Here is an 18471-nt window from a genome sequence, read left to right as displayed (position 1 = left end):
ACCCTGTAGTTTGTCAGCCCCACCAGGTTCTTCGTGCTCCTCGGTCTTTTCACTGAGTGGTCACAGGGGGACTTAAAAAAAAAAAAAAAAAAAAAAAAAAAAAAGGCAGTAACCTCCCGGTAAATACCAGACTCACAGTAACTGCCTTGCCGCATGGCTGGGAATAGAGCCCTGCGTTTTTATAGGAATTCTCAGAGAATTACTTGCTCAGCTGGACAGCACAGGCTTGGGTTAGCTCAGCACAGGCTTGGGTTAGCTCAGCCCAGCAGTTCCCTGTGTCTCCTCCTACCTGGTTTGTGCAAAGACCTGTTGGTGTCCTTTCAGGTGAGACGCCTTGGGGCTGCGCTGACAGGGCAGCCTGTGCTTCCAGTGCAGACCTAGGGGCAGAGGCATCAGCTGTGGCCACAAGTGAGTCCCTTGATGAATAACAAAAGGCAGCGTTGGGATTCACCTGCAGAAGGATTAAAAGAAAAATCTCAAAATCCTTACAGCACCTCTCTTTGTCCCCATGCGTGCTTTGACAATGAATTGCATTTTTCTCAGACCCCAAAGTACCCATTTTCAAGTTTCAAGATGTGCTGCAGTGTCTGTCTTTTTTCCAGACACACATGCACGCTGCAAGCGTGCTGAGGGATGGATTTTGGATCAGAGAGGCTAGTGCATGTAGAAAGAGTGTGTGGGTTTCCAGTCCCCTTTCCAAATTTTGGGTGACTGTGGATTAGCACTGTAAAAATGTGTTTGTGGAGCACAGAATGACAGAAGCTGTTGGAGGAGTGGGATTCCCACTGCACAAGTATATTCTACTGGAAAAAAAATATATATTTCATCTGAGCACTGTCTTCAGTGTTGTTTTTTTTTTTTTTTTGGGGGGGGGGTGCTATAACTGTATTATTTCTTTTTTAAAACTTTGTATTTCCAGTCTTTTATTGTTACTTTTATCTTGTCCTTTTACTGGAAAAAGCAGGAAGACTACAAACAAAAGAAGCAAGGAAATAGGAAGATCTTGCTATTTACTGTCCGTGTTAGGAGGATGGTGGGACGTTTTTCCACAGGTCTTCTGTCGTAGGAATGTCATCTGAAAAACACTTCAGTTGCTTTGTTAAAGTGTGTGTGTGTGTGGAGGGAGAAGTGTTTTCCCACCCTTTACACAGCTTTCCAAGTAGAAATTGTAGAAAACAGTCAGGAGCTAGGAAAATCTATTATTTCTTTCAAAAACTGCTGGAGACGTTTCTTCCTATCGTGTCCCCATCACCAAGTTTTTCACTATAAAAAATGAAGTACTTTTAATGGAGAACGTGTTTTCTCTTCAAGCCTTGTTTTTCCACTTTGAGTGGTTTTTTGGATTTTTTTTTTTTTAGGGGAAAGAATGATTTTATTCACTTGCCAACTTTCAGAGCGCTGCCTCAGAACTGGGATAGAGCTGCAACTCACCCATGTATTTCTGTAGTTACACTGAAGTAATTACTGTTTCAAGTATGTCCTGGTTGCTAAATTGTGTGGTTCATACGTTATGATGACTTTAATGGTTCTTACAGCATATAGCAAAGGGTTTTAGGGCTGTGGCCAGGTGCTTTTTACTTCTTTTGTAATTTGAAATAAACATAATGAAAATAACTGTTAAATAATGGGAACGTCCACATTTACATTAAATAGGCTATTTTTTTCTTCATAAAAGGAAGATAAATTCACCTGCTTCAGGGCAGAGTCTAGCTACCAATTGGCAGAAGTTAGGAAGAAAATTCCTTTTAGGCAGTTGTTTCATTTCCTCCTCTTTGGCATTCCTTGTACTTCCTTTTGAAACCTGGGGTGTCAGCCACTGCCAAAGGACTCTGTCTAGGCTGGGCGAGAGAATCTCAGATTCGGCTGATTGCTTGATGGCCACTTCTGGTAATTCTTAGTCCTGTCTTTCATATCTCGCTTAACCATCCATCCATCCATCCATCTTGTTTGATAATTAAATATTGATGAAAAGAGGCTCCCTACAATCTCTCTCTTTCTGTTCCCTCATGCTACTGCTACTAATCCCTGGATTCTAATTCTCTTTCAGAAGATGCTGCTCAAGAAGAATTGTGGAACGAAGACTAGAGTAATTAAAATTCGTGTAAGTTGCCCTTTACTGGTGCACTTCCTTCATCTTCCCACAAATATCTGAATGTGGTGATGTCTTCAAACATCTACACCTGCAAGATTATTTCTGGAGGTTTCCTTTGGCTTGATCAGCTGCATAACAAAAGTTGCTGATCTGGAGTATGTAGACTGTAGTAGCAATTTAGGTTGAGTGCTGATGAAGCTAATCATACAGAGGCATTTTCCATTTTGGAGGCCGTGGGTTCAAAGCTTCCTTGGAGCGAAACTGTACGTCTCCTGTGATGAACTCATACTGCTATGCATAGCTGTCCTGTAGGGTGTCGTTGGGATCCTTCTTGACCAAACGTGCTGACCTGGGGTAGCAAGTGGTGTTTGGCAGGAGTGAGTGTCATTGGTGGTAGACAGCTCTGGACAGGGACTGTAACAGTGTGCTGCAGTGGTGTCTGCAGAGCTGTATGGGATGTGGGACTGGGTGACGAGAGCCGGATGAGAGTGCTAGATCGCTTGGATGGCTTTGCAGCTGGGATGGCAGTGCAGTGTATGAGCATCTTGCATTCTTGACTGCACACACACATAGCTGGTCTAGGTTTGTTCCCACTCTCCTGCTTGTACTTCGTGCTGTCTGCACCTCCGAGTCTTCGTGTCTAGTACCCCACCCCTGACTTTTCAACCACCCCATCTCCTGTGTTGGTACCTTGGCTCTCTGTCAGTCAGCGCTGGATGGCACTGCAGGAGAAGTATGTATGACCTTGCACATTGTAGCGAAAACAAATGTCTCGGTCTCCCGAGCCCCTTATGATCCTCCACGTATTTGTGATATGCAGGCAAAACCAGCTCAGGGGGAAGAACACAGATATCCTTTGTGATAAAACTACTGCAGTAATTATAGCCAGCAACAATGTCTTGCAGGAGGGGCGAATGGCAGACTGGGGTCCCTCAGGGTTTACCCTTCGCCTGGCAGGAAATGGGGCTGATGCCTTTGTGTACCCAGAAGTGCTAGTGTGTGTTTGTATGCAGCTGGGGAGTGCCCTTGCCCACCACTGTTTTGGGGGTGACTTTGGTTATTTGAGAGGCGGAGGAGCAGGCGGGGCGGGCTAGAGCAGGAGCAGAGCTGGATGGTGTGTCTTGGACTCCTCGTGTACCTTCTACCATAGCACTTCACGACTTCCAGCAGTCCCACCGTGACCTGATCCTTCTGACTGCACAAATCCTGATCCGTTTTGTATTCTCTTGTGCTCCTGCCTCAGTTGTTTTCAGTGGAGCTGTCTCCTCCTGTACCCTGTGAGTGTTCCCCAGACGGTGCCTGTCCTTCAGACCTATTGGCAGTCTAATCCTGTCCTAGTTCAATGTGTTTATCGCATTCTTTTTACCCCTGCCCCATGTGCTTTCCTTTCTTTTTTTTGGTTCTGCCTGGGTGTCCCTGGACTGGGACACCACGGTGGGGTGGTTCCCCAGGGCCTGAACTCATTACTGCGGCTTTCTGAGAACCCCTGGAGAACCTGAGGGACAGAATTATCCCTTTGCTCCCTACTGAGCTCCCGTCAGCTCACGCTGAAATAAACAGCAGAAACTGAGAGGACACCTTTCTGACAGATGGCACGGCATCCGCGGTTCTCTGGCCAGCCTTGCCGAGCTGGGACAGCGCTACCTGAGGCGCTCGTGCGGTTTCCATGACGATAGCGTGTGGTACTTCAGTGTCTGTCCTGGTGGCAGAGCTGTTAGGTAGGGGAGCGTTTTTGCTTCCATTTTTCAAGTGATTGTGGGAACTTGTGTACACAGCTCAGAGAGGAGGCAGCAGGCCCCTGGCTGAGTCTTGTGCCTCAGCTCTGGAAGCAGCTGAGGGAGGTCGATACCTCTGAAGGGTGATGCTGTGCTTGCACACAAAGGGAAACCTCAATCCAGGCGGTAAGACGTGCTTGGCACAGCGTTCCTTCTCAGTTGTGCCCCGGGACAGGACAAGAGGTAATAGGCGCAAACTGAAACACAGGAAATTCAGGTTGCCCAGAGAACTTGTGGAGTCTCTGTCCTTGGAGATACTCAGAACATGCCTGGGCAGAGTCTTGGGCAACATCCTGCAGCCGACCCTGCTCTGGGCAGGAGTTTTGGACTAGAGCCTGTTCCACGGGCACCTGCCAACCTCAGCCATTCTTTGATTTTTGGCTTTTGCCCAGCCCTCAGAAACTGTGAGCACACCAGGGACTTTGGTACACTTGGGAGGGTTCTTCTGAGCTGAGGCCCCCCTGAACATGGCCTCTTGCAGAGTATGGTAGCAGGAGGCCAGGTGAGAGGCCTGCTTCTCTGCTGCTGAGGCTTTGGTGACACAGGCTGGGCGTAGTGACTGCGCTGCTGTGATGGGGGTGGAAGAATGGAGTCAGATCTCCTCACAAATGAGTTGATTACAGGAGGAACCTGACAACTGTCTGTGTGTCTGAATAAAGAACGTCACCATGTGAACCAGTCTGCTGCTTGTGTCTGTGTAGCCCAGGGAAGCCCTGGTGTACAAGCGCTCTTGTTTCAGTTCAGGTGAAGAGCATCCAGCCTCTTCCTGATCTGAGGTGGGCAGTGACATCCAGACAGAGTAGAACTGGATGGGGATGCGGTGAACAAACTGATCTGAAGGGCAGGCAGAGAAGCAGTGCTGCCTAATGTGCTTTTGCAAGGGATGTGAATCGGAGATCCGTGCTTTCTTCCCATGGTTCTGCTGCTGGGTACCTTGAAGAAGAAAGGATTGCGTATGCACCCTGCATGCCTTGTTTTTCCCTCCAGTGTGAGGGTGATGGTGGCAGTGACCTGCCAGCCAGTAGACATGCTTAGCGCAGTAATGTCAGTGAAGCATTCTCATGCTATTGTTGGTGAGGACAGTGTCTCATGTGGTTGTGAGATAACACATGCTTTTAAAAATACCCTCCTCCTGACTGATATTTTTATTGCCTTGATGTCTTGGGGCTTTGCTGGCATGTCAGGACACAAGGTGATGCTCTCTCCTGCGTCATCCGAGCCGTGCTGTTCTTCCCTCTTCTGCTGGAAGACCTTCCCAGATGAAAGTCAGATGGAGGAGCCCTGTCTTTGCTCTCTGGCACTGGAACACTATTTCAGCCCTTGGAAATTATCGTGCTCCTAGAGAGCCTTTCTGGAGCAGGTGACCCAGGCTGGCTTTTGCTTTTCCATGTGCTGTTTGAACACTAAGATGCCACCTTGTCGTTGTTCCCTGTACTTAAGCTTCCTGGGGGCCAGCTCAGATGGTGTTAGGCTGCAGCCTTTCCACTTGCTCAGCAGTTCTGATGTGGGATGATGAGACAGTGATATGACAAGTCTAAGAACCTAGAGGGATTCAGACAGGTTAATAAATCTCCCAAATGTGCAGCAGCTCAGTCACGTTTGAAACGTTTTGGGGAATAACAGCTTTGAGAGGTCAGGGCCTGTAAGTGAGGAAAAAATGTATTAAAAGAAATCTCCCTCCTGTCCCTCTGCCTGCCCGCCCCCAGTAAAGGATAATGGATCAGGAGAATGAGGCCCTGTGGGCAGGCACACAGAGACAAATCAGAGGTGACAGCGTGCGTATGAAGTATGGATCTGTGCATAACGGGTGCACATAGCATAGCATGCCTCAGTGCAAGGTGAGGGGTCGGTCTCCGTAATCTGTCTGTAATTCCAGAATCTGTCCATAATACAAGTCTTCAGTTGTCCAGAGCCTCTTGGGGTGAGGGTCGCGATTCTGTCACGTATCTTGTTCCTCCTTCACGAACTCCTGCTTGCAGTCTCTAAATGAGACTGATGGAGCTTATCTCAGGAGCAGGAGCTGGGCTTATCTCAGGAGCAGTAGGTGGGCAGAGGACACAACTGGCAAGCCCCTGGGTGTCTTAAGAGCTCTTGTTGGGACATGCAGGGAGAGAGTAAGGATTTCAAGGCCAATCTGATAAACTGCCTGATCAGAGAGGTGTTTTCTGCTATGTAAAAAAATAAAATAAGAATTTTAAATCGGAACATAAACCTCCTGTGCTCTTACCTTGATCTTGTCGGTGCTTGAGAACACCCTCTGCCTGGACATGGGCCAGATCCCTGGAATGACTTCCCCATCTCTTCTCTCTCACATCTGTATCCTAAAAGACCACTGCAGAAACATGCTGGGTTTTCTTCTCCTGAAACAAGGGACCTTTTCAGCTTGGAGCCGAGCAGGAGATATGCTGGCCTGAGTTGTTTTGGCTGAGCTGTTCACAAATGCAAGGCGTACTAGGTGACGGTAATATTGGTGCAGACCTCTGGCTCGGGCTGCACAGTAAGCAGTAAAGATTTTCACAAGAGGTCAGAAGACTCTTTTTGTGCGTTTATCTATATTATCTATATATACATGTGTTGCCCCTTCCATTGCAGGCTCCCAAGGTGCTTTGCAAGCATTGCTAAATATAACATCCCAGAGGCAGATAAGTAAGGCAGATAAATATGATTGCAATTTCAGAGTGGGTTAAACTGAGAAACCAGCAAAGATTGTGACTTGCTTTAAGAGAGTGTGAGGAAGGCTGAGGTTTCAGCTTTGATCTTCAAACCCCATTCCTCGAGCTGTGTCCTTTCCCGTACCGTATCGTGCAGTCTAAACAGCTCCGATATCTCAGGCACCGGAGATCCCAAACTGCAGCTTCCTGTCAGTTTGTCCAGCCCTCCTGGTTGTGTTTGGTATGTGACTGAGTGCCTAACCCAGAAGCTGCCCTTTAGAACCAGAGAGACTCGCCTTCTGGCCACTCGCATCCTCGGGTTACGTGCTGGGCACTGTCCCCTCGTGGGGATTTTAGCGCTCCAGTTACCTAGGCAGGCTTTTGTCTCCTGTTGGTGGGGGCATCTCTGTTGAGCAAACTGGAGAAGGTCCTCTGCTAACTGAGGGCATGAATGTCCTTTGGCCTGCTGGGGAAACCAGCTCCCCCCGTGCTCCTTCCAGCCAAGCCACCCAGCTGCCTGCTTGAAGATCTCTGTGCAGTGATGGCAAGCCCTGGAGAACACCAGGCCTTGATCTGAATACTTCCTGACAAAAAGACTTTGTCCAGAGTTTTCTCAGTGCGGGGAAGGATGGAATGCCTCCGTCTGTTTAAAAACTAACCCAAATATCTGGCTCCAGACGCTGTTTTATTTAGCACTGCCTTTATTGGATCTCATAGCAAAGGCTAACCAGCCTTCAGCCTGTCCGTAGCAGCTTGAGGAGGGACTTTCACGTCTCTTTCCTTTGCTCCGTTAAAGAAAAGAATGTTTATTGCTGCCTGCTTTTCATAAATTCCTGCCATGGATGCCCTTGCACCCGTTAAATCATGTAAGTGCTTGCAGAGTAAACGCTGTGGAATAACCCAGAGCTGTGCGATCCGCACAGCACTGGGAAAGTAGTGAGTGGTTGGTGAATCAGGATGCTGAGATCCTGATTTCAGCTCAGCCCTTGTCTTGCAGCGTGGCTTGGGTTGTGGGTATGATTTAGGAGCAAGCACAGCGGGAGGTGGAGAGGTGGTGAGGACAGAGGTGCAGCCTGGAGACGCGCTGCTCTTGGGGCAGCCCCGTGTGTCCATGGTGGCTGTGCTGTGGTTCAGGGGCCAGGGAGTGTGGCTAGGAAATGGGTTGTGGGGTGGCGAGGCACGTTCTGCTGAGAGAGCTGGGTTTGGAGGCTTTGGGGTTACACCTGCGTGATGGAGCAGAGGGAGAGGAAGGCAAGGGACAGCAGAGGGTCGCAGTGGCCCCGCCGCTTCTTTTTCTGGCGGAGCTTCAGGTCCAAGATGGTCGCTTGGGCACATCTTTTACTGCTGCATCCAGGCCCGCTGCTCCCCTTTGTTTGCATGGCTGTGGGAACCTGGCACCCGTTCCTGCTCCCAGTCCCCAGCGCTGCAATCCTCCTTTCCCACACACCTCTCCCATAATACGCTCACTTCCTGCGCTTGGCTTCCACGACTGGAGCGGTTTGTCCAGAGGCAAGCGCGCTGCGTCGGCATGTGTTTGCAGCCTGCTCGTGCCAGGATAATTAATACTCACTTTGCAGTGTTAATTTGGGCTCCCTTTAAGTCGAAAGCAGCGCGCTGCTCTGTGCCAGCCTGCCTGGCAGCAGGGAAGAGGGTGCCCCCGGCCTCACAAGCGGGGAGCAGCACATGCTCAGGTAGGCACCACGTGCTGACATCAAGAGAGGAACCGTGCCTGGGGCTCCCGGCCCAAAATGAGGAGGACGATGAGGACAGCCTGCTGCAGTCGCTCTGGAGGCACGGAGGATGCTCCTGCCCCACAGGGAAGAAAGGGGAAGCTGGGGATTCGCTCACTTGTACCCAAGAGATTTGTGTGGCCTTCAGACTGGGATCTTCACCCCGCGATGGTGAGTTGCCAAACTGAAAAACCTGCCCCTCTGAATGACCCATCTGTGCCTTGTCATCACACACCCTCCGTCCTTCAGATTGTCAGGCAGGCAAAGTCAAAGCTTGCAGTCAGCTTTCTCAAAGACACGTCTCAAAGATGTGTGAGAGAGGAGAAGAAAGGCTTGTTACACTGGTGCCAGCAAGGGCCTGGAGCTGGCCCGTTCCTGCTCTTGGGCAAGTGACCAGCAAGCGTTTGCCCGGCCCTTTGAAATGCCTTCCAGAAAAGTTCAGTGTTGTCTGCCTGGTGGCACCTAAGTCCGGTAGTTGCCATCTGACAACTCCATACACACATTTGCAAATGTTGGATGGATTTTTTTTTTCCTTCCCTTGTAAGAGGAACAGCGAGGTGTTTGTAAACTGTTGAACTGGTCTCTGCGATGTGGTTGCGCAGAAGGAAGTAGGTGTCGGGCAGCCTTATGCTGGTGGGGGTGACAGGCCTTCCTCTCAGCCTTGTAGGGAAGGGTAATGGAGAAAACAGAAAAGCAGGGCTAACTGCAAAGTTTTGCTCTTCCTTGTTGGGACAGCAGTTGGAGTTGATCTTTTTCTTAGAAGAGAAAATAGAAGAGCGGTCCTAAACCGATGTTGTCGTGGTCTATCTCGTGGCTGTCCCCTGAAGTTAAACTGCACGTGAACCTGGTGGTGATGGAGAGACTTTCGAGAGGGAAGGGGCTTGCCTTCGGAAAGTTATTTTTTGAGCTGTTCCAGGTTTGTGACTGGAATAAATTGTCAGAGGCCTACCGGAGTCAGTGAAGAAGCAGTTAGATGTGAATTGCTGTTCCACTGGAGAAGCTGGTCCTGCTCGTCAACGACTGTCTTGAAAACTGCCTGAAGCCAGCCTGTAATTGAAAGGAAATTGTTTCTCATCAGGAGGTCGCAAAGCACAGAGATGTTATTCATCCTGGCTGCCTGACTGTGGCTTACGTATTGTACTCCTGCTTTACGCAGGAGAAACTGAGGCACAGGTGATGAGAAGCTGCTTGCTTGGGACCGCGTCCAGGATTAGAGACGTGGCTCGGGGGTCCCCCTCCCTTGCTCACAGCTGCTGGTTTCACACATCAAAGCTGCAGTGTCACCAGTTTCTTTTCTAACAACGTGGCGTGGGTGAAAGGCAGGAGGACGAGGTGGAATTAAAAGCACTGCACCTCTCAAGGCTCCACCGTGGATCGTGCAGCCGTTACTCCCTCTGTGCCCTGCCTGAATATCAGCAGTGCCTCTGACTGCCCGCTCCTGGGCAGGGCGGCTGTCCCCCAACCGGGCAGCATCGCGGGCAGGCGCCTGTCTTTGCCAAGGCTCCTCTGGGGATTTATTCCTTTCCACGCGGGGTGGTGGTGGGAATCGGATGCGCCTTTACAACTTGCAATTACATGGTGCCTTTCATCCCAAAGGACTTTTAACAAGTGAGTCTACGGGCTGCAAAGGGATCATTCACCCACCACTGAGAGGCGTCCACCACTGGAAGACAGGATCCTTTCAGCGGAGCTCTGCAGCGTTTCCCAGCCGCCGGGGCCCAAGGATAGCAGAGAAGGGACTCCTGTGCTGGCTTGGCCCTGAGTAGGGAACGGGTTGGCAGAGCGCACACGCTGATCCGATTTTGAGTCCCGCCAGGATCCTAGAGCTCTTATGAAAGAGAAGCAAAGAGTATTAAGCAGATCTTTGTTTTGTATCACCCCTAGCACACCACTCCCTTCTAGGACATTGTTGTGTTAGGTAACTTCATTTTTCCCCTTCCTCTGGGGATTGTAATTCCCACATCTGAAAGTGTGCTTGGAGCCATGCTTGCCTTTGCTTTGTCCAGAGAAGAGAACCACGTTTCCGTGGCATTATGAGTCCAAAATTAAGTTATTTCACAATCTGCGTTTTGGATATTTTCCCAGACTTCATGGGGGCAAGGGAGGGGTTTCTAGGAGCAATGTGGTTTTGTGTTAGTAATTTACCCTTTACCTGTTTAGCTTCTTCCTATGTACTTCTTCCTTGCCAAAATGTACAGTTATGTCCCAGATGGTTTATGGAGCAGTTGCCCATGTCTTTGGTTTTCTGAGGGCTGTTAATATGACTGAAGTTCTGGACTTCTTCTCTGTCATTTAATCTCCTTGTTCTTCTCTGGGGCACCTGCATCCAGTCACAGTCCATACCATCTTTAGGCGTGCTTTATGTTAACGTGTTTGAGATATTTCAAGCCAGGTTGCTTGTTTACCAGTTGTATTTAATGGTGGTAGTACAGTTGGTGACTACGGTACAGGTTTGTAAGTTGAGTACGTGTGGGAAGTGTGTGTGAAGGAGGGAACTGTGCGCGTCTGTGCGTGCTGACAAGCTTGTGTCACCAAGGCTGTCTGTGCCCAGTTGCCTGAAAGGTGGGCAGCACAAGTTGGCTCCCTTAGGAGTTAACCTAACCCAGAAAGGGTGTGCAGGGAGGCAGTGCAAGCGTCTGCAGCTACTGAAAGTAACTTCTGCTCCAGAGCGTTCTCCAGGTTAGCGAGGAGCTGTGCTCCCTTCAGTTGTCCTCTGCTTGTTGGTGCAGCTCAGAGCCACCCAGGGCCCTTCTTGGCTTGAGCTGAGGTGCGAGCGGACAAGGTCCATGCGAGGGGGGACAGCTGCCTTTGTCGTTTGGAAGTCAGGAAGAAGTGGGTGCAGGCCTGGAGGAGCGTGGAGGAGTAACGAAGGAAGCGCAGGTGTACCGGGGGAGAAGCGAGCTGTGCGAGCGCAGGTGAGCGTGCACGCAGGGCCACGTGCGAGGGGGCACGGCCCGGGTGTGCGTGTGACAGCGCGCACCCAGGCGCGGGTGCCTTCCTGCCGGCAGCCGCGTGGCGGTATCTCAGGCTGTTCTCCAGCTGTGTAAATACATTGCCTAACAAATGGAGGGCTCTGGTTAATGATTGCCGTTAGCGCGGGGCCCATATTAGGCTCCATTTTGCGCGAGTTACCCAGCTGCCTGGATGCCATTGGAGTGAACGCAGCCGGCTTTAATGTCAGACGCGCAGCGTTCGCGCGCCGAGGAGCCTCTGCAGGAGCCGGCCTGGGGTTGCTCAGCAGGGGCTGCCAGGCAGGTCTGTGGCAAGCTCCCCGGGGCCTGCTGCAGCAGGGGCAACTCAAACAGCCTTCCGCGGAAGAAGTGACATCCCCGGCCTCACAGGCTGGTGCTGGGCACCCAAGGGGAAGGGCAGGCTGGCTGGGAGGCTTGCACTGACTGCGGGGAGGCAGCTGGCCCAAGCAGCGGGACGGGAGGGACGTGTTCCCCTCTCTGGCAGCTGGCCCCATCTCTCTCCTCATTCTGGGAACAGACCTACGGAGCTTTGCCTTGCACTGCTCATCAGGGCCAGACCACCACATGCTGTGATCCCAAATGGTGTCGTGGACTAAGCCAGATCAGGCCTGGTCGTCCCTAGAGCAGGGTACGAGCTCCAGAGAAAACACGCAGTCCTGTGGGAAGAGCGGGGCCGTTTCATGCTGGCGCTCTTTCTTCCCTCCAGCAAGGTCCCTAGCAGAGGAGATGCCCTGTCTTCATTTATGGAGCAGGTACAAGATGGACTCGTACTGCTCAAGGTTATGAACAACTGCAGATCAGGGAGGGTCTTCTCGTGAGGGCAGCTGCATTACTGCCTCTCCGACGCCTGCAGTTGGGCACAGGGCACCTTCCACCCTGCTGTTTTGGTGGCTGGGCTGTCAAAAGCCATCGTCTTGCTGCCACTCGAGAGGTGCCACGATGAGGAGGCAGGATTGGGTGCGTCCTGACCTTAACTTGCAGCTGCCTAACTGCCTGCGAGTCTCTGCATCCTCCTGTTTTCTCGCATCCCTCTCTCGGCCGAGCACTCGCTCTGTGCCCGTCTCCCTCGCGGTGCCCTGGGAAGGCTCTTTGCCCCCAGAAGGCCCAGAGAGCAGCCCCACAGCTCCTTCCTACCCAGAGCCTGGTGAGTTCTGTGGATGACTTTCGTCTGTTCTCTGGACCCGTCTCTCCCCAGCCTCTCTTCCATCTGCTGTCCGCCAGAAATGAACTGATTCAGCTGCCTTCCCTAATCCTGTCTGGCATTTCAAAATGGAGGGGACTGCCAGGTTCTTTGTTCCCGTTCCCTCTTGGCACTGGCAGGGGACCTTCTCTGCTCTGCAGAAGGACAAATGTGCTGATTTATTCTGCCCCTTAGCTTTGAATAGGGGTTGCTACGTTACCCCACAGCTCTGGGGCTTGCCAGAGCACACACCATATATAACCCCACAGCAGGTGGCTATTGAGTAAAGGCCCTTAAATCTGCCTCTCTTGTTTCTTATGCTGCTGGCCAAGGTGTCAGGGGGATGTAGCAGGGCATGATTTGCTGGCTGAAACTCCAGGCACGGCTGATGCCAAGCACCATGTTGGCATTTTCCATTCTCAAATGCCTATCTCAATTCGCAGAGGAGGGACCAACTAGGCCGGAACACGCTGCCCACGCTGGCTTTTAGAGGCCCTTTCTGACATGAAGGCTGCGCCCTGGGGCTGGGCTGTGACCAAGATCCTGGATGTAGAGGCTTCCAGATCCTCCTGCACCCAAGGCCAGGCTTGGAAGCTTTCATCTGGTGTGTTTGGGTGAGCTGGACCGTTTGGGCAGCTATCCAGGAAAAACTGTGTGCACCTGTCCTATGATGACAAGTTAAAACCCATCCAGGGTAGAGGCAGGTGGTACCCAAACATCAATGCGCTGTGCTGATACGTGGTTGCAGCTGTCTGAAAGACCTGACTTGGAAGTGCCTCTGTCTTAGAGGAAACAGCAGAGTTGGTAACTGCTCCTAAAAAGCCTAATTATTTGAGAAACAGCCCCTTAGTGCAAGCTGGGTGAGGAGACGCTGTGGATCTTGCTAGAAAGGGAGTAGAAGAGGCAACAGGGAAGCATATAACATCCAAGCCCAGGCCAGCTCTCCTCTTGCTGGACCTTTTCCACTCTCCATGAAAACAAATGACACTTCCCAGCAGTGGTGGGAGTGAGATGAGTGGTGGGGCATTTCCATGAGTTTCTGAGCTGCTGAGCTTTTCATCAGTAGCTTGCACCTGTCTGTTGGGAACGAGCTCTGCAGGAACATGAGTGCCCAGAGAGCAGTGGGACCTCCTCTCCTGGCCAAAGAGCATCTGCAAGGAGGTCACCCCCATTGGTGCTTCTGCTCACCTAAGGAAAAAACACAAAGTTCCTGAGATCTAAATGGAAAACACTTTGTATGTTATGGGGTTGAAAGGCTAATTTGGTATTGTTACTCCTCTGGGATCCATGGGCCCCAGGAAGGTCTAGTGGGGAGCAGCATTCCTATCCTGTCACACAGTGCATGGGTATTTCTGGTCTCCTCACTTCGGATCAGCTCTGACCATGCTCTGAACACCAGGAGGGGAAGGGGAGAGAATTATCTTTGGAGGCCATGGTACAAACCAAGCTGCAGAGCCTTCAGGTGGGATTTTTTTGTACCAAGTGTTTCCCAGCCATTCCTCACTGACTTGTTTTGGGAATGTGTTAATTAAACCAAGGGTCAGACAATCCCAAAGCTTTACAAGTAACGTCAGCTTCTGTAGGTCCTGCATGTGTGTATCCATTTCACAGCCAGGACTCTTCTGGGAATCTGTCTTTATTTTTTCTTTGTGTAAGCAATCCTCATTCAGGGAGATTCCCTCCCAGGAGGCCTGGACAGTAACTGGTGTGAGACAGAGTTGGCTTGGGTGTCACCTTCTAGCCTACGCTTAAAACCCAGGGAAGGCCTGATTTCCAGCAGTGTTGAGCATCTGGCCCTTCGGGTGATTTCTACAGGAGTCCAAAGAGCTCTAGAGCTTCTGAATTTCAAGTCCGCCCACAAGAGACCTGCCAGTCTGGAGCTTACCAGATCAGAAGCCAGTCAGATGCTTCTGGGTGTGAAGTGATTTCAGGAGAAAGAAAGAGCAGAGAGGATGCAGGTGGATGGGAAGTGAGAAAATTTAAGCATCAAATAAAATCCATCAGAGCAGAAAAAAAATAAAAAAGAAAACAGGTAAGGGGAGGGTGTGGTAAATGGGATGGGAGAAGAAACAGTGGTGAAGCCTAAACTGTAGAGTCTAGAGCCAAAGCTCTGGAGCATTTCAGTGTCTGGGACTTCATGGACTGAGAAAGGGTGATTCGTAAATTATTACTGGAGACCTGTTGAAAAATAAGACTGAAGAATGAGGGTTCAGAGATGGCCTGGTTTATCTCCCTGCTCTAAAAGTGTAGATTCCTGCTTTAAAGACAAGAGAACCTGAATTCAGCTCTTCCATATGATGCATTCTGGCAGTGATGCTGTTGGGACTCTGTGTCTCCGAAGGCATTGCTGATTTCCTCACCCTGTTCCTCATACCTGAGTGGCTACAGGTGCCATGAGTTGTGGCCACGTAGATTCCGGGGACTTCAGTCTTGAAGGGAGGTGGCATGCTTTTCTCCTGAGGGCTAGGAGCAAGGGAATGTGCTAGTGCTGTTTGCTCTAAGTACAACCATGACCGCCCATTCAAGGGGGTATGGTTGTACCAGAGAGGTGGGGGCAAGACAAAGGATTTGAGGCAAGAACTTCACTGCTTGCAGCTTACATGAGTGCTGACTTCATCCCTCTTTTTTATTCCTGTGCAGAGCATCAACGGAGGCCGCCCGCCACCCCACTTTGTGTATGATCCATCCACCTTTGCCTTCCGTTCCCTCAGCACCTTGAAGCCTCTGAGCCCGATAGCTCCAGTGGAAGAACCGTCATGTGCCTACTGAAGGAATTTCTCCAAAAACCTCAGGAACTATCAACCAACCGCCTGCCGGGCAGTGAGAAGGGACGTGGTGATGCCCAGGGGGGTTGGGTGGGGGGAGAAGGGGGCAATGACACATCTTTGCAATACAGTCTGGCAGCAGGAAACATACGGCTTTGCAGCAGTGACTGGTTTCATACCATTGCCACTTCTGAATATTGGCAGTTGGAGAGATTTTGTCTTTCAAGGGCAAAATGAGACAGGTTCACAAACTGCAAGGGCAGCCACTGAGGCAAGCACATGGATGTGGTGTAGTTGAAGATATCCCTGAGGGGTTCAGGGGCTAGTGTGGTCCACATGGCGGCTGTGATAAGTGATCAGGTTGTGACACCAAGTCCAGTCAATTTTCCAAGAGTATTTGGATCTACAGTGCTTTGGTGTAGACCTGACCCTTCTCCCAGTCAGAAATGAGCTCAGGATTGGAGACAGAGGCTATACAGGGCTGCCTGCAAAGCAAGAAGATCTCTCTCTGAGATTATGATCACATTCACCTCAAGCTCTCTTGAGTGGAAGACTCCAGGAGAGGGATGTGGGACAGGGTAACTGGAAAATGTACTTGCATGTTTCAGTTGCTCTACTGGCAACTCAGTAATATCTAAAATAGGATTTAAATGGGAGGAAATTGTAGAATGGGGTCTAGAATAAGATTACAGAATGGAGGGTCCGTGTTCAGCCATCCAGAGGTAAAGAATGTCCACCTTCAGTCTTCTCTTGGTATCACCAGGGAGAAGTGGTGGGGTGATCTGTGTGCTCTTGGGTTTCCTCTCTGTTGAGGCTGTCTGTGTTTTGTGTAATGCAGCATTTGTCCATGCCATTGTCCCAATACTCTGCTGCACCTGTGGTGATGCTGAAGGCAACTGACATCACCAAACTCAACCAAATCAAATGTGTCCAGCAAGTTTTCCCCTCCCCTGATAGGCTGGCTATTAAATTCAGATAGACCCCCCCCCCTTCTGTACCAGTGGAGTGAGTATTCCCAGATGTAGCATGGAGTGGGAGGAAGGGGTCTTTGTTTTGTGGTCACCTGTTGGTGGAAGAACCAGGAGGGGATTTTGAATGAAACTGAGGGACAGTTCTCCATGGACAGTCCTACAGGAGTTAGGACAGTGCTCGGCCTTTTTACCACTGGAGATTGTCTGGGGTCTGCCCTTGAGGCACGTGGGTGCTTTGTGCTATGAGGCAGCAGCAGCTAATGGGAGAAGCTCTTACCTGTCATGGTGATGCAGAGGAACAAAACATTTCCTCTTGCAGCATCAGGTAAGTCTTCATTGCCAGCACCTGGTGAAGAGAGAGTAACCTCTTTGTTTAGGCATTCCCCACCTTGAGCCTGTATCTGGCTGGGTGCAAGTAATTTACTTGTCTGGATCAAGAGGAGCAACTCTGAGTAATATAAGATCCATTTTAGTTTTAGATCTGTTCCACTGTGAAGGTTTTTGATGCCACTCTTTGGATGAGACCAGGGGTCAGTCTAGCTTCGAGTAGGAGGCCACACAGCAAACCAGCATGCATGGTACTTTCTGGGCCCTTCACTGAGACAACTGGGAAAAAGCCTGAAGGCCACCAAGGCCTGGGGACCTGAATCCCCCACCACTGCCCTCCTCCCTCCCCAGGCAGAGCGGCTGGGCCAGGCGGTGAGGGGATGGCTGTCCCAAGGCTGCCACAGCTCTGCCTGCTCCTTGGCCCTAGGCCATCACAGCTAGGCCACTGCTAGGACTGCTTGGGTTGGCTGGTGAGGTGCCTCAGGCAGAGTGCTGTGGTTCCCTGCAAAAGTCCCTTCTTCTGACACAGGCCCATTCCTCTACTCATTCCTCCCATTCCTCTAGAGACTCTGCTTATCTTGTTTTGATGGCACACCTCAGCTTTTTATCTGCTGCCAGATGGAGCTAGCCAGGGCAGGACGGGAAGCATCACCACCTCAAACCAAACCCCCGTGCTCATGGGAAGGGGCAGCCGCAGCCTGCTACCCATCTGAAGAGGCGCGTTCCCTGTGCAGACGGTCGGGGCAGCAGCCCCCACGGCCCCGTGATCTCTGGCTTTCCTCAGCGCTGCTGAAATGGGAGCTGCTGAAGTGCTCGGCCCTGGAGCTGTGTTCTGCTGGTCCCCGGATGCTGCAGGCTGCCTTCCCTGGGGGGCCCATGGGTGGGAACGGGGATGTCCTGCCAATATTGTTGCCTTTTAGTACTTTTGTAACTTTTCTCTGTCTCTTCTTTTTCAATCAGAAGGAAAAATAAAAATAATGAAATAAAGCGTAACAGCTGCTATATTCACACCTCGGGTGGGTCTCGTGTGTTTGCTGTCTTCTGCGTGCTTATGGGCAAGGGTATATGTGAGGCTGGGCCTGGTACAGAATATTGGCCCTCACTGGTGCTCCCTCCAGTAAAAGTCCCTTTGGCTTTTGAGTGACCTGCCTCTTGCACAGGGATTGAACATGACCTTGCTGGAGACCTCCATCCCACAAACAAAAGGGTGGGTGACCCCACATCTGCTCTTGTACTTGTGATTTTATCCTTGGTAAGTCTTATACCTCTTTCCCAGGTTTCTCAGCAGCCCATTTGTTTACAGCCAGAACACTCATGCTGCTTTCATCAGCAGCATGGCTCTAGCTCATCCTTTCCTCAGGATCTTACTCTAAAAACACTATCTCAGGTACTCGTAACCTGCATTCCCCTCCCTTGCTATCTCCCTGAACTAAATCCTGTCTCTTTCCTCATGCTCCTAGCAGTTTATCTTAACCAACATCTCACAAGGCTACTGCCTAAAGACCTGGCCCCTTTTTCAAGGCCCCACAGAGATACTGGCTTGATTTCCCTGAACAGCCCTACTTAGGATCACTCCCAGGACGCCTTTCCTGCTCCTCCATCCAAGCTCCCATCCTCTCTAGGCTCTGTGCCATCCCTCTTATCTCGCAGTCTCCCCTCTCTGTCAGCTGCAGATCGTTGTTAATTGGCCTTGGCCTGTTTTCCATGGGCTGTAAGGTGCACTTGTTGGCTCCCCTGGGCCCTTTGCTCCTACCTCCTGTACGGAGTTGCTGTTCTCTGTGGCGGTTTTTTTCCAAAACAGCCTGTCTCTTCCGTGTGTTTATCTCTGAGGCCTAGATGTAGTTCAAGAATTCACTGGCCACCACAGCTTCATCAGCCTGTTTATCTGTAGGCCTCTACCAGACCAAGCTTGTTTCCGAGTTTATAAGCGTATAGAGGGGTGTGCTTCTGTTGTATCAGCTGTGCTCTGTTCTGGAGTCCAGCAGGAAGCTGGTGTGGTGCTTCATGG

General features: G+C 50.8%; 1 protein-coding gene across 3 annotated transcripts in view; it reads left to right on the top strand.

The window, feature by feature from the left end:
• LOC118254720 (uncharacterized) overlaps positions 1-17473 on the top strand; it is a 78198-nt gene extending 60725 nt beyond the window's left edge. For 2 of the 3 annotated variants that reach the window (XM_035560253.2, XM_035560240.2), the window contains exons 4-5: positions 2048-2101; positions 15041-17473. In XM_035560253.2, the coding sequence (XP_035416146.1) occupies positions 2048-2101; positions 15041-15169 (183 nt within the window). In that variant the 3' untranslated portion in view covers positions 15170-17473. The remainder of the gene's footprint in view (positions 1-2047; positions 2102-15040) is intronic. The other variant, XM_035560247.2, reaches the window with a different exon arrangement.
• The last annotated feature ends 998 nt before the right edge of the window (positions 17474-18471 follow it).

Source organism: Cygnus atratus, chromosome 3 (genome assembly GCF_013377495.2).
Source record: "Cygnus atratus isolate AKBS03 ecotype Queensland, Australia chromosome 3, CAtr_DNAZoo_HiC_assembly, whole genome shotgun sequence".
Taxonomy (NCBI): Eukaryota; Metazoa; Chordata; class Aves; order Anseriformes; family Anatidae; genus Cygnus; species Cygnus atratus.
Note: the sequence above shows the minus strand (reverse complement) of the source record. Positions and strands in the feature narration are given on the sequence as shown.